General features: G+C 57.2%; 3 protein-coding genes across 3 annotated transcripts; 2 read left to right on the plus strand and 1 right to left on the minus strand.

Moving 5' to 3' along the window:
- Positions 1 to 5700: 5700 nt before the first annotated feature.
- DICSQDRAFT_152180 (uncharacterized protein) lies at positions 5701 to 6681 on the minus strand. The gene has a single exon (XM_007361397.1). The coding sequence runs from the start codon at positions 6120 to 6122 to the stop codon at positions 5706 to 5708; it is 417 nt and encodes a 138-aa protein (XP_007361459.1). The 5' UTR covers positions 6123 to 6681; the 3' UTR covers positions 5701 to 5705.
- Positions 6682 to 7924: 1243 nt separating this feature from the next.
- DICSQDRAFT_132330 (uncharacterized protein) lies at positions 7925 to 12288 on the plus strand. The gene is made up of 13 exons (XM_007361398.1): positions 7925 to 8161; positions 8211 to 8342; positions 8399 to 8787; positions 8848 to 8953; positions 9042 to 9060; positions 9115 to 9193; positions 9251 to 9464; positions 9676 to 9849; positions 9979 to 10057; positions 10120 to 10282; positions 10366 to 10631; positions 10701 to 11166; positions 11227 to 12288. The coding sequence occupies exons 1-13, from the start codon at positions 7980 to 7982 to the stop codon at positions 11451 to 11453; spliced, it is 2496 nt and encodes an 831-aa protein (XP_007361460.1). The 5' UTR covers positions 7925 to 7979; the 3' UTR covers positions 11454 to 12288.
- A 129-nt stretch (positions 12289 to 12417) lies between these two features.
- DICSQDRAFT_132331 (uncharacterized protein) lies at positions 12418 to 13481 on the plus strand. Its single transcript, XM_007361399.1, has 3 exons — positions 12418 to 12680; positions 12746 to 12904; positions 12974 to 13481. The coding sequence occupies exons 1-3, from the start codon at positions 12635 to 12637 to the stop codon at positions 13399 to 13401; spliced, it is 633 nt and encodes a 210-aa protein (XP_007361461.1). The 5' UTR covers positions 12418 to 12634; the 3' UTR covers positions 13402 to 13481.
- Positions 13482 to 13658: the final 177 nt, after the last annotated feature.

Consider the following 13658-nt stretch of genomic DNA (forward strand, 5'->3'; position numbering starts at 1 on the left):
CACACGACATACTCGCGCAATACTCAGACGCTTTGCACGTGCTAATCGTCAATATTTAGCGCAGAGCACCAGTGCTTAAACACCCAGGGCAAGGCACCTCCTGAACCGTAGCTGTAGGTGGACCCGCTGCGAACGTCATGCTAACTGTACACTACTTCGCTCCAAACTCCAGTTCAACATTCGCCTCTCCGCACCTTCCGTGGATCCCCACACTTCACCGTTAATGTCAGGATTAGACGGACTCTGAATTGAGATCACACCTTGGCATCGGCGTTTACGGCACGCTCGCTCAAGATACACGAAGCTTTCGCAGTGATAGAACTAAACAATCAAAGGCATACCACCACCACCACCACTGCGAAGTCAGCATATGGAATTCACTACACTTAATTCCCTAGTATGACTAATTATGTCCCATTAGAGTAAGAGCCTATTCTTGCCACGCACAGATCTGGTAATCAGCATCGCACGCACGATCCGGTCTTAAATAGCACATTCTCCCAATGGAGAGGATAAAAGTGACAACATCGGCGTGTCCCCCAGCCTTTCTCAGACAGGAGCGGCGGGCCTGAGAGCGCAGTCACACAAGGAACAAAGGAAGCGCGCAGGGCACACCGCCTCGCATTCCTTCGGGGTGGCGCTGTACTATCGCAGTATCTCACAGAGTAAGTTGAGGGTGCGATGTCGTGGTGCGCTTGGACTGATGCTCGGTAGCCATGCGGGCATGGCACCTGTGTGGGACCTCGGGCGGCCTAACGAGGGATTCTACTCCATATCGCGACCTCGTTGTACGTTTCGATTGGAGCCATGATCTTGCGCTAAGCCCAGTCAGCACTTGTGATCCGAGTAGCTTGTGTCTGGTTGGCTGCTGGTCGGCCGATGGTGGTTGGATGAACTGAATGGCCATCGAAGAAGATTGGAAGAAGGGCGACGGAGTCCGCTGAGGAATGGTTTTCGAGATGTTCGGGAAGACCTGTGTCTATGTCAGACGGTCAAGATAGAAGGGTCTCGCGCACTGACAGTGACCGCCGAACTCTAATCTCAGGACTTAGCGAGCGTCCTGCGGAGCTATCGAGGCACACAAAGACGACCAGAATGTGACGTCGCACGATACCGCCACCCTAGAGTGTGTTTGCACAGGCGAGCTTGTCCACGCAAGGTTATTGATGTCTTGCTGGGTACGTGGCGTGGATATATTCGACCTAGGAACGATATCTGTCTAGGGCAAGCGACAAAGTAAGCCGTACCTATCACATCTGCAATGGTGTGTGCGCCTCGGTGCTCTCGGGCAGCGACTCGTGGAACTTACCATAAGCCGAATGACCTCTTTCCCCTTGGGATAATGCTTTGTCAATCTCAACGTACCCGAGAGGTATCTGTATCGGAGGTTCCGTTCTACTCACGATAGTATCCTAGGTCCGGCTCCTGTACCATTCCGGAAAAGGGGTTGCCGTATCCAGAGACGATCGACGATGTCCGCACTCAGTGTATCGCCGGTTAGGTTCCCGTGGACATCGTCGAAGACGGTCGACACGATCGAAGACAGACTAGCACATACTCGGCACGGGCTTGTGATGGTCGGTATGAGGCTCGCCGAGACTGGGAGAACAGATGGAGGCGCTGCAATCCTGAAGGAACCTTGAGCTAGATACATCCTTGAAATCGCAACTGCACAAAGATAGATCGATTCACATTTCGGCCGTCAATGAGGAGCTTCAACCAATGTCGACGGACATAGCGACTTTATGCGATCTGCCAGGTGCAGACGTGCAACCAAGTTCGTAGAGCCTCTGGCTATCATCTCCATACCAGTATCTGTAGGGAAAAGCGAAATGATCTATCAGAGTATGCCAAGCGCGATAGGTCAGCGGATGTTCGGGATCGTGTGCCAGTCGTCGACGTCATCTGTCGACAGATTGCAGCGTTTCTTGACAAGCAGCGGTGAGAAAGATGAGCAACATAACCTGTTCGTAGCAGAGAGAACACGCAAAGCAAGCGTCAACACTGACCACATGGCAAAGGCGTTCATGAGAAAGAAGGACCCACGTTTTCGACGAAGACCGAGCGAGCATATGGTGCGCGCGCGCTCATGGAGTCACTGGGCCACTATCTGGAACTTCCAGCAGGTAACTTGTTGTGAAGGACTAGAAGACAGAGACAACGATTGTAAGGTGCACGTCTGCAAAGGCCGTGGTGACGGATGGGAAGAGCCTTAGCGAGCTTACGGCAAGATAGCTACGGAGATGCCAGGTAAGGATCTGGTGTCCAATGGGGAGGTCGAGAAGTATGAGCTGGAGACAATGTTTTCTGATGTCAGGAGATCAGCAGCCAATGATGAGCTCCGCAAGGCCCTGGTAAAATCTACATAGTAAAGTTCGGGGCCGTTGGTTGAGAGGGGTTCTGGGAGAGGACCTGTCATATTAAGGGCATGCCCTGATAGAGCCTGTCTAGTTCCCGCGGCTTGCCACGAAGGGATATGACACCCGCCATGGTATGAATCATGCTGTAGGCAGGTCCCTGTTCCTGTCTCCATCCGAACAGCTCGTAAGCGTGGGTACCACTTTATTAGCCGGTCAATCCGCAACCAAAGCACTACTTACTCACTAGTGCTGCACTGGTACGCGACAATGGCAGGCGCTATGGAGCTACTCACGATCATATTGACATGAGAATGAGAATGCTGGATCCGGAACCTTCGTCGACGGAGACATGCGAACGCAAACAGCTTTAGACCAGGGCCGAAGGGTCGAAAATCAGATGGACCTCCAATCTCCTCGGCTGTGCACCCTCGGACGCTTTAGTCGAGGCGGACCGGCACCGCCGCCTGGGTCATTCTGTCCGATTAGGAAGGTAATCAAGATTGAGTGGTTCCCTCTTACCGCTCCACGTCGAGGACGCACTCTACACAGAGCTTTTGGTACATCGTGGACTCTCTGGGAAATACGCATTCCTATTTAGAGGCTAATTGACAGTTCTTTCTTCTAAGATTTGGAGCCTGCGGGCATTTCCGTAATTAGGGAATGCGTGAGTAGAGGAAGCTGAAGTAACTCCGAGCTGAAGTCTGCTCTCCACCAGTGTACATACAGTACGTACTTTGCGTCCAGCTGATCAAACGGCCTGTCTCACCAAGTGCTCAGACTCATTCAATGATGGCAAGCTCGCGAACCTGTCTCGAGCGGTGATTAGTTCATCTTCTGACAGAATCGCCGCCCGGCGGTCGCTGCCACCCTCAAACCATGACATCTGAATCCAACTCATGGCCTCGGAGATGTCAATCAGTTATGAGCCTGGTGGCGCATCGTTGTATGATATACGACGAGAGCTGTCGTTGCTGGCCCGGTTGATCCGTTCGCTTCCTGTTTAGGCTTCGAGTCCCTGAGGCGCAACTTCCCTCTCGCACTGGTGGGCGCATCGCCGCAGTCGCGTACCTAAATCGGGCATGATTATCAGGCACGCGACTCGCGTATCCACCAGCACATACATTTGACATTCTCTCACTTCGTCCTCAAGCGGCCTCGGGGCCTGTTGAAGCCCCAGTCTTTACGTAGCAGCGCACCCCTAGAACGCTCGTTAGGTAACAACGACCGTGGCGGTGCACCGCACCTTGAACGGACCCGCCCGTCGCGCTTCATCCGCGATACGTGTCGGAGAAATCTCGCCTGCACTGCACGCGCGACTACCAGGCTCCGTATGCACATATGGAGAAAACCACATTACCCGCCGGCAGGTGAGAGGATGCTGACCTCAACTGCACCTGTCACTGTCGTTTTTTTTCTCTCGTGGACTGCTGCTAACATGATGGGAGCTCGCTTCGGTTGTGGCGTGGCCATTTGTCAGAGCTCACGGCACGCTGACGTTTCTATGAGATATATTGGACCTGCATATGGTAGTGAGATCGTCACAATACGCACATCCTTACAACGTCACCACCCGTCGGGCACTGAAATTCCTTGATGCAAAGACAATGAGTAATGGTGGGCATGCAAACGCATTGCCGACTCTGAACCAATACACTGACAGGCGAGCATGGGAAATTGGAGCGGTGAATTAGTGAGGCTCTTGGTCTTACTGAGTGAGACTGACAGCTCCGCGCCGACCCCGACCCCGACGTCGACCTCCAGGCTTCGTGAGCAGAAGCACTGAGAAGTCGAAGCCTAGGAAGGGACGTGATAGAGCGCAGTTCAGCCCGAGTACTCAGGACTTGAATGCGGCGCAGCATCTGACCCGCGTATTGCACGTACCTGGCTCGCCTGCGCCATCTCTCGGTCGGTCGGGCCTTCGCAATACCAAATGCTCACCGCAGGCGTCCGCCAAGCCAAAACAATGCAGTAATGGGTCGCCGAGCGCCCTAGGGTCCCGCGACCATCGGTAAAGTGCTCCGTTCGGTGCTTCCCAAGCGCCGGGAGTGCCTTCTGTGGTTCTGTGCGCAGGAGTCAGCTATTATCGCTGCCTACACGCCTCAGCGGCAAAGCTTGCAATTTACTCATCGAGCGGCCGCCTCTGTCGTTCCTGTTCGATCCGAGCCCTTAGCGTCAATGTCTCCATACCATCTTACGAAGTACGATAACAGTCATTTCTGTATCCGCCGTGACACCTGTGAGTCTATCTGCGGAGATCGCAGTACAATAGCGGCTGCGAGCGAATAAGGCTCAGGTCCAGGATAGAGACGTCAACGTATATTTCGAGCTCAGAAGATGATCTCACCAGGAGTGCCAACTGTGCGAGGCGCAAGGGCGTGTATCATTTGCGGGAATACAGCTGGCGTCCCGACGAGACCGTCGCATCTGAAAATGATCCACGGTCCACCGAGTATGTTAGGGTGACGTCGTGCAGACAGAATTGTATGGCGGACACCCTCACGAAGTTCTATCCGCAATTACGACACTTCTGCCCCTTTCTCCCTGCGGTGGAGGAAGAGAGAGAGTGGCCAAGCCACTCGCGGATCGCCGCGTACCGCAAATAGCTCCAGAAAAACTAAACTCAGCGGCCAGACCTGCCGCACACGAGAATAATTGACAGCTAGAGGCAAGCCGACTGCCTTTTGGGATCGCAGGTTCGGAGCATTACCACGCAGTTAAGCTTTATCGGTACCACGCCCCCCTCCTCTGGGATCATGTAACCACCGCGCCCGTCCCTGATGCCTCATTTTCAGCGTGTGGGTTCCGTAAGGCGCCAGAGAAGAGGGCAGGAAACGATGGGGGCGCCGCCCTGCCCCACAACGCGCGCATGACATACTAAAGTCACCATGCGCTTGCTTGGCGGGACCGAAGGCACAGTCCTGACGACCGGAAATGAAGTACGTTCGCGTCCGCTGAATGAAAAATACGCGTGGAAGCCTGGGACGCAGACCCGTCGGCGTCCGCCACAAACGTTGCAGGAGAGATTCCAGGCCTCGTGGAGAAGCCCGATGGGGTCTGTTCGACGTGCGCCGTGAGAACTGGACCTTTGAATGTGGAACCGCGCGTGAAGAAGCGATGACGCGTGCATGGACGTCGTGGACGTAGAGAGGTACGGAGGGTAGCGGGGCTGGAACAGGGAGGAAGCCTCGTTTGCCGTCGGCAATTTGGTGCCTCGGGGAAGCGCTGCCAGGGCGTAACCTTCCGAGTCGCGGTCGAAGGCGAAGTGGCAGACGGAAAATAGAGGGGGCTTCGTCGACGTCGTCGAGCCTGTGGAGGACGAACATAGGCGGTGGGAGTCGGGCGGGTCTATGACGTGCCTGGATGCGCCGAATGTGCTTTGCCAGTGGGAGCCTGGGAGGACGAAAACGTCGTGCCGACGGCGTCCATTTTTGACCAGGGGAGTGCTGCTTTCTGCGGGGGCCGCCCTGTCGGGAACAGTGCCAGTGGAAGAGGGCGAAAGAAGTCGGGTGGTACCGTCCACGAAACCTGTCTAGGGATACGTTTGGTCCGGGCTGCCCGGTGGGGCGGTAATGCGGCAAGTCGCGAACGGAGGGGAACGTGCGAGTTGTTGGTGCTTGCGGAGACGTGCTTCCACACGACGTTATGGCTAGGGTTGGGGTTGTAGCTAAAGGGTCCGAGTAGGAGCGTGGTGGTACACTTTCCTAGAAAGCGCGAGCGACGCGTGACGATGCAGACAGGGCTGGGCAAAGTGTGGAGGACCATCGGGCTTGACGACGTCGAGCTGTGAGTGGGGCGCGGCTGTGCAACGGGGTCAAACAAGATCGGACATTAACTCGACGGGAGAGGATAGACCCGACGTGCTCAAACAAGGGCCGGTTCGATGTTCAAGAGACCGGGAGCGTCTCGACAGACAGATACGAGATAGGAGTGGCCGATTGTCATTGCAATTATCTGCGGCAAGGCAAGACGCGGACGAGCGGTGACGAAATCGCCCTTCTCGTGAGGCGTCTTGGTCTTGCGAGTCACATTTACGTGTCGTCGAGGGTTGCGCTTTGCTGCAATTTCCCATGTCTATCAGACGGAGCCACGCTTATCTGGCGCGGGAGAGGGAGACGCTGCGTTCTTGTTGGCTCGTCGAGAGCTGATGAGAGTGGCGATTGCAAGGATTGCGACATGTGCGATAAAACAGAGAGTTGGAAGGTGAGAGCAGAGAAGGAGATAGGAATGCCATGTTTGACAGAAGGAGCGACGGACTAGGGATAGCGGTGGGAGCGAGAGTGGGGAGAAGTGGATGGAGGCATGCTAAAGTATGGGTGATTGGCCTGTGAACAGGGAAGAGAGATTGTCGCGGACGGGGAGGAGAGGGGGATGGGATCCCGATGTGCGTGTTGCGTTGCGGATGCGGAAAGAAAGACATCCAGGTGAGAAGGCCCTGGACTGGGGGCCGTCTTTAGCCCAAAGCGGTGGGAGGAGAGCGCGAGATGCGATTGGTCGGAGTTCGGTTCCTGGCGGCATTTCTGAGCAGAAAGCACTCGTCCCACGGCGGCATTCGTCCCACGGCGACATTCGAAGGCAGTGTCCCAAAGCGGGACCGAGCGAATGCATTGCGCATGGGCGACCAGAGAGCGCGGGATACTCGGACAGGAATGAATACAACGGCGCGGCCATACGCTGCTAGGACGATGTGCTAGGACGATGTGCTAGGACGATGTTTGAGCAACTCTGACCGGCTCTTGGTCCGTCCGCGCTCAGCGGCGGTCTGGGGCGACCCCACGATCGGGCCGAGGTGGCGGCAGAAGGGCGGGCTGTGATTGGCCAGATTGGCGATCGGACGGGGGATTGGCCGGGCGTCTGTGGGGAGAGTCCGGGGTTGGGGGTGGGGGGTGACTGGACGGCCTGACTAGCAGCGACTGCGCCCCTAGTCGTCGTCCTCGTCGTCCTCGTCCTCGTCCTCCACCCCCCAGATCGTATCCACCGCTCCTCGATTCCCACTCCCGCTCTGGCGGCGACTAGTTCCCATACTGCGACTGCGTATATCGAGCGTTCTCGGACTGATTGACCGTGGCGCGACAGCCTGGAATCGAATTACTCCATTTCGTCCAGAAACCCTGTCTGTCTTTCGCAAGTCTCCCATCTGCGTCCGTCTCTCGCCTTCCCACATACCTCCATCGTACTCGGCTTCCCTCCACGTGAGCCTAAACCCCTACAAACTCGGCCAGAAACAAGCACCTTCCTTTTAGCTCGCATACCATATCCTTCGAGGCCCTCCCTCCAAAGTCAGTTCCCGCACTCCCCCTCCCTCTATCGCTTTCCGTCATGTCTCCTCTCGCTTACTCCGACTACTTTCTCCCGCAGACACAGCACCCCAACAGCCCCCACCATCACCACCACCATCCCGCCTACTCCTCCCAGTCCATCACCCTCCACCATCCACACGAACACCCATTGGCACGCCAGATGCAGCAGCAACCCCCCTCGCCACCTATTCCAATAGACCCCTCGCTGGCCCTCTACCCGCCCCAATATTACGGCTACCAGCAATCCCACCAACACATGCCACCCCCTCATCTCAACTTGTCCGCTAGCCTCTCCTCTCCCTCCTCACATGGCTCCGAGACTATGGGCACGCCTCCTAACGACGTCATCTCCCTCACCTCCAACGGTAACGGCAAGCGGCCCGCTTCTTCAAACAGCATGGACAGTCACAACAAAAGGGCGCGTCAGGACAACGACGACGAGGCACAAAGCCCGAGCACCGAGAAGGGTGACGAGACTAAGGCCAAGCCAACGCGTGGAGCGAGGTATGTCTGCTGTTCGTCGCATCACTCTCCCTCCTGAGACCCCCTGAAGGGCTTGCACTGTGTGCCGGCGACTCAAGATGAAGTGCGTCGGGGCCGAGAATGGACCCCCTTGTAAACGGTGCCAGACAGGTAACCATGAGTGTATCTTTGAGGAGTCAAACCGCGGGAAGCGTTCCACCAAGTGAGTGTTCACGCCTGTGCTTCTTGCAATGTATGAACGCTTATTCGTAGCCCCAGAAAGCACGAGATCCTAACGCGCTCTTTACGCAAGATGGAGCGGACCCTTGACACAGTGCTCCGCTCTCTCGGCAATCCAACGCTCGCCGCTGGGATTCTTTCTCGGTCGCCCTCGCCGTCCCTCCAGACGCAGAATACCCAGGCCCTGATCAACTCGCCGTCCCCTCCGCCTTCTCCCGAGCGTCGACATCAACATGCTTCTTCCTCTTTCAGTGGACCTCCAACGTCGCCCAAGATGCATTCGCTTCCCGACAATGCATTGAACCCGTTGGGCTTGCTTGCCGAGGCCAGCTTGGCCAACCGAAGGTCACAGGCGTCCTCCAAGTCCGCCTCCGGAGATGCATCGAACGAGAGGGTCGGCGTCGCCAGCGATGTCTACTTCAAGCCTGGTAAGTTCACGGTCTCTATGCTAGGTCTGTCACGGAGCTCCGATCTCATGGGATGTCCAGGTCCTATGACGCTCTTGCCACTACGGCGACTTTATATCGAGCGACAAATTCAGCCGGAGATGTTGAGCTTTGTCAGCACGGAGGAGGTCGTTGCGTTGTTTAAAATGTACGTGCTTTCTCCTCCACCAAATGTCCGCCCGTGAACGTGGGCATTCCTGACATGCGCCAATTCAATCGAAATTCGGACATTATAGCTACTTTGATCATCTGAATGTAAGCTTCGACCATTGGCTCCCAGACCACTGGTCGACTCATTCGCGGGTATAGGTACAAGCCTCTTTCCTCGACCCTGACTTCCACACACCGTCATTGGTTTGCTCGCGTTCCCCCTTCCTCCTGACTTCCAGTAGGTCCTCTATATGGTCGATTTGGAGTACCTTGCTGACTCACGCGTTCGCGGTAGTCTGTGCGGCGGCATCTCGGTTTTACGAGGGCCGCCCTGAGCTCCACACAAAGCTTTCGGAGCTCGCGAGGAAGCTCGCGTTCCAGGTGCCGGCCCGCGGATACAAATCCGTCGAGATCGTGCAGGCGTACCTCATCAATGTGCTTTGGGGTTGTGGCCCTGTGCAACGGTACGAGCAAGACCAAACATGGATGCTCCTCGGCATGGCTATCAGGTACGTCCTTCCTTCCTTCGCCCGCTCCTTGGCGTCGGGCTCTGTCTTGGCTTCGAGGTGGCTCCCTCGAAGCCAAAATGAGGGCACCGACGATCTGTGTCCCTTGTTGGGCGATTGCCGTACATGCGGGGTAGGACGCACGCCGCATACTCGATTCGTTCTGTTTTCCCCACATACGGCCGCTGACATCATCGCGCTTCTAAACTTGCAGGATGGCTACCGACCTGAACCTGCATCGCCGTTCGGCGGCTACGAGTCCCGACACGGCAGAAAGGCGTGCGCGCGACCGCGAGGTACGCAATCGCGAACGCACATGGATCATCTGCTTCTGCCTGGACCGCTCGTTTAGTGCGCAGATGGGCAAGCCATATTCAATCAAAGAAGAGTGCGTGCAATTCGGCAGCTTTTCGCCATTGTATGGGTGCTGACAGGACGTTTGCTTCCTTGTACTTCCCTGATTGTTGTGACTGGCCACACCCACTTCGTCGCGCTCGGACGTTGTTGCGCTCGGTAGCTACATGATTCGCAACGCACTCCAATGGGCTCGCTCTCCGGGTTCGATATCGTCTGATAGCGCCCTGGCTGGCTACGCGGTGAGGACTGCGTCGATCGTGGACCCACAACTCAGACGCTGACATGTCTGGGCGCTGTGCAGGACCTACAGCGCATCTTGACGCGCAGCTTGGACCTTCTGTACTCGGGTACCGCGAACTCGTCTGGTCTGCAGACCGACTGCGATTTCCTGCTCGTCATCAAAACGATGGAGACTCAACTGCTCGCCTGGCATCACGAATGGGTCACTTTGGGTAAGATTGCTGGTACGTGCCCAATCGCGCCATGTCTATGCCTATTTCGGGAATGTGTCTAACGTAGTCTTCGGCTTCGCTGAATGCGTCGACAGGCGAGAACGAGTACACCATTCAGTACCGAATGTTGATTGCCAACTTCTACTTCCATTACGCCATGCTCACCATCAACGCCTTCGGCCTCCAAAACGCCCTCGAGCGCTCCGCGGTCGACATCGGGCACTTTTTCGCGCGCTGCCACTCCTCGGCTGTGAGCTGCGCTACCATTCTTCGCGACGAGATGGGCCCTATGGGCTACCTCAAGTACGCCCCGGACTCGACTTATGTCATGGGCTCCTACGCGGTGCTCAGCTTGCTCAAGGTGCGTTCATTCCCCGCGCGATGATCGTGTGCCTTCGGACCAGCTTATATGAAACTTGTGCCCTTACAGCTCATCCGACCCGAGTTCCAAGCGTTCTTGGATCACGAGCAGAAGACCATTGCTATCGTGACAGACATCGCGAACACGTTCGACAGAGTGGCGGTCGGTCCCATGCACACGCCGGCGCTATACAGCTGCTTCCTTCGCGCGCTCATCAACTCGCGCACGGACGGCTCGGGCAACCAGGACGGGCAGCAGGCAGACGGGGACCTGGCGCACGCAGATCCGCAGCTGTCGTCTGGCTCGTCCTTTGCCGCACAGCATGCCCATGCCAATGGGCACGCTAACGGGCACGTCACCACGCTCTCGGGCGATGCCCTGGAGAACTATGCGTATACCGGGGAGATGGGGCCCGTCGTGGACATCTCGACGTTCCCACCTACGATGGCCCCGACGTCGGCGGGGATCGACATGAGCATGTTGTCGATGGAGAGCATCCTGACGTCGGAGTTCTGGGACAGCGTGCTTGTGCCAGGTACGTTGGCATTTTATGCTGTTGGTGGCGTGATGGGCGGTGTGCTAACGCGACGTGTAGGCTCGTCGAACTCCGTCGAGAGCTTGAGCGGCGGGTTCGTGTATGGTGCTGGTGGGAGCGGGTTTATCACACCGCGGCTGTGGATGTCTCCTCTGCCGTCGGCGGTTGGCTCGCCTGTGCGTCAAGCGCAGCACCATCAGCATCACTCACAAGAGCCGCGGGCCGACCTTGCGCTCGACGGTCCCCTGGACGGTCAGCAGCCTTCCGCTACCCAAGTAGGCGCATGAGTCCCGCTCGTGCAGTCTTCGTTGGGGGACTATGGTTTATGGGTATCGTATCGTTCTACCTGCCTGGTACCGTATAGATTACCGTACGTGACGAGTACTCTTCGTAGTTGGACGGGCTCTCATCTCCTCGGCTCGCATCTCGGCTCGCATCTGTTCGTTCTACTTCTACTTCGCCATGCTCCCGGTTTCCGAGCGTTACCACCCTCATTTCTCCATCCCGCTTGCCGGCTCATGCTTTGGCTTAACCCGTCAATTCCGTGTAGTATGTAAGTATGGTATTCTGTCGTGCGCCTGCCGATATCACCTCGCCGCATGTAGTGTGTATTGTAGCCCTATGTCCATATGTCTCGCTATATCCCGTTCGCATCCTACTGTCGCACCTACTACTCCCCGCACTGACTAAAACTGAAACGTAACACCTACGTTGTACCGCTGTCCCCCTCCCTTGACGTGCACGCTCCGCGAACCGCTCGCATGCGCCGCTTCCCGACTTGTTTGCAATTTGTGTAGGCCCCGAGAAGTTATTTAGCACATTAGACTTTCTCCGAAGTACGCCGACGGCCGCCGTGGCGAACTGCCACCGTGGAGCGCAGGCCGAGACGGGGTCTCCGGGGTAAGTATGCGATCGGCCTCGGACCCGCACGGAGGGCGCGGTTGATGCGCCTCTTGATGCGCTCTGCGTGATATCGGGGCCGATCGAGCACGCGTCCAGGCGTCGTCTATAGCGACCGATCTGGGCCTCGGTGTTCGTGCCTGGTCACTTTAGGTCGGCGATCCGGCGACCCTTGCTGGTGTTCTCCAAGGTCTCTCAGTTTGCATGTCAATAACATCCTCATCCCTCTTTATCGTGGTCTCTTGTTCACAAACAGTCATAGTGGGCGAGGAATGGCGAGAGTCGGGATGAGTTCGCCAACATACGGGCTTGAAGCCCGGTGATCGACGAGTGCGAGAGTCGATGGGCCGGCCCATCTACATATGCATGTAGACTGAGTCATGCGTCGGTTTGGCTTCTAGCACGAGGGACCGGTCGCGATGTTCACCCGACGCTTGTTTCCCTTTTTGCTCAAGAGTCGGCGAAGGCGGAGGATCATTTTCTTCCACAGCCCCGCCTGCATCGCACGCTGCAGCACCATAACCCTTCCTCTCGTTTACACTCACCAAAAAATCACTGAGAGGTCGAGATGAGGACCTTTGCTTCGACCGGCGCTCTCGTGCTCTGCGCGTCCTGTACGTCTCCTATCAAGCTCAAGGACGAAGACACTGATAGATGGGGTCTGGCGCATTTTCCACAGTCGCGGTGGCGCAAACGACGCTCTACATCCCCGGGTTCGACCCGCAAGCCATCACCGCCGACGAAGTCGGCACGGACGCGTCGGGCCACACGACCTGGGTGATCGGCCCGGGCGTGACCAGCGGGACGTACGAGGACGCTCCTGGGATTATCGGCTCCGGTGCGTCCCTCCTCGCTCTTCTCGTCTTCTAGCCTGTCCAGAACCGTTTCTTACGCACGCATCACACAGCTACGCTCGTCGCCGGCGCGAGCGACGCGCACCTCGTGTGGAACGACCCGGTCGACAGCCTGTTCCTGTCCGAGGACTGCGCCATCAACGGGGGCATCGCCGTCTGCACGGCCGTCGCCTCTGTGGAGGGCGTCATCTCGACGGCGATCGAGACGGAGACCGCGACGGGCTTCGTCGTGCAGGGCAACTCGGCCGCGCCGACGGCGGCCGCGCCTGGGGGGAGCTCGGGGTCGAACACGGCTGCGGCGACTGGCTCGACGCCCAGCGCGGGATCCGCTGCGACGTCGGGCGCTTCGAAGACGGGGAGCGCGGGGGCGTCGCAGACGAGCGTGAGCGCGAGCGGGAATGGGAACGGGGCGGGGAGGATGGAGATGTCGACGGGGCTTTCTCTCGGAGTCGTGGGCCTCATTTCTGCTTTGTTCGTTTGAGGGCGGGTGTTGTGTACGGTGTTTATGTTTTTGGTCACTCGTTTGTACAGGGAATACGGGTATAATGCATTCTGTTTCGGATGCAACCTTGTTTGCTATGGGGGACGGGAGCTGTCACGGCGTGACGGAGCGCGTCCGGCTGAGAGAGGCGCGTTTCTGGCGCGCGTTTGGGCGGGAAACTGCAAGTGGAAGCGGTGGCGCAGCGGACGCTCTTTCGGGGCCTTCTTCTTCTATTACTTTCCCGCTCTCTCTCCTCC

The sequence above is a fragment of the Dichomitus squalens genome (genome assembly GCF_000275845.1).
Source record: "Dichomitus squalens LYAD-421 SS1 unplaced genomic scaffold DICSQscaffold_2, whole genome shotgun sequence".
In the NCBI taxonomy this organism is placed as follows: Eukaryota; Fungi; Basidiomycota; class Agaricomycetes; order Polyporales; family Polyporaceae; genus Dichomitus; species Dichomitus squalens.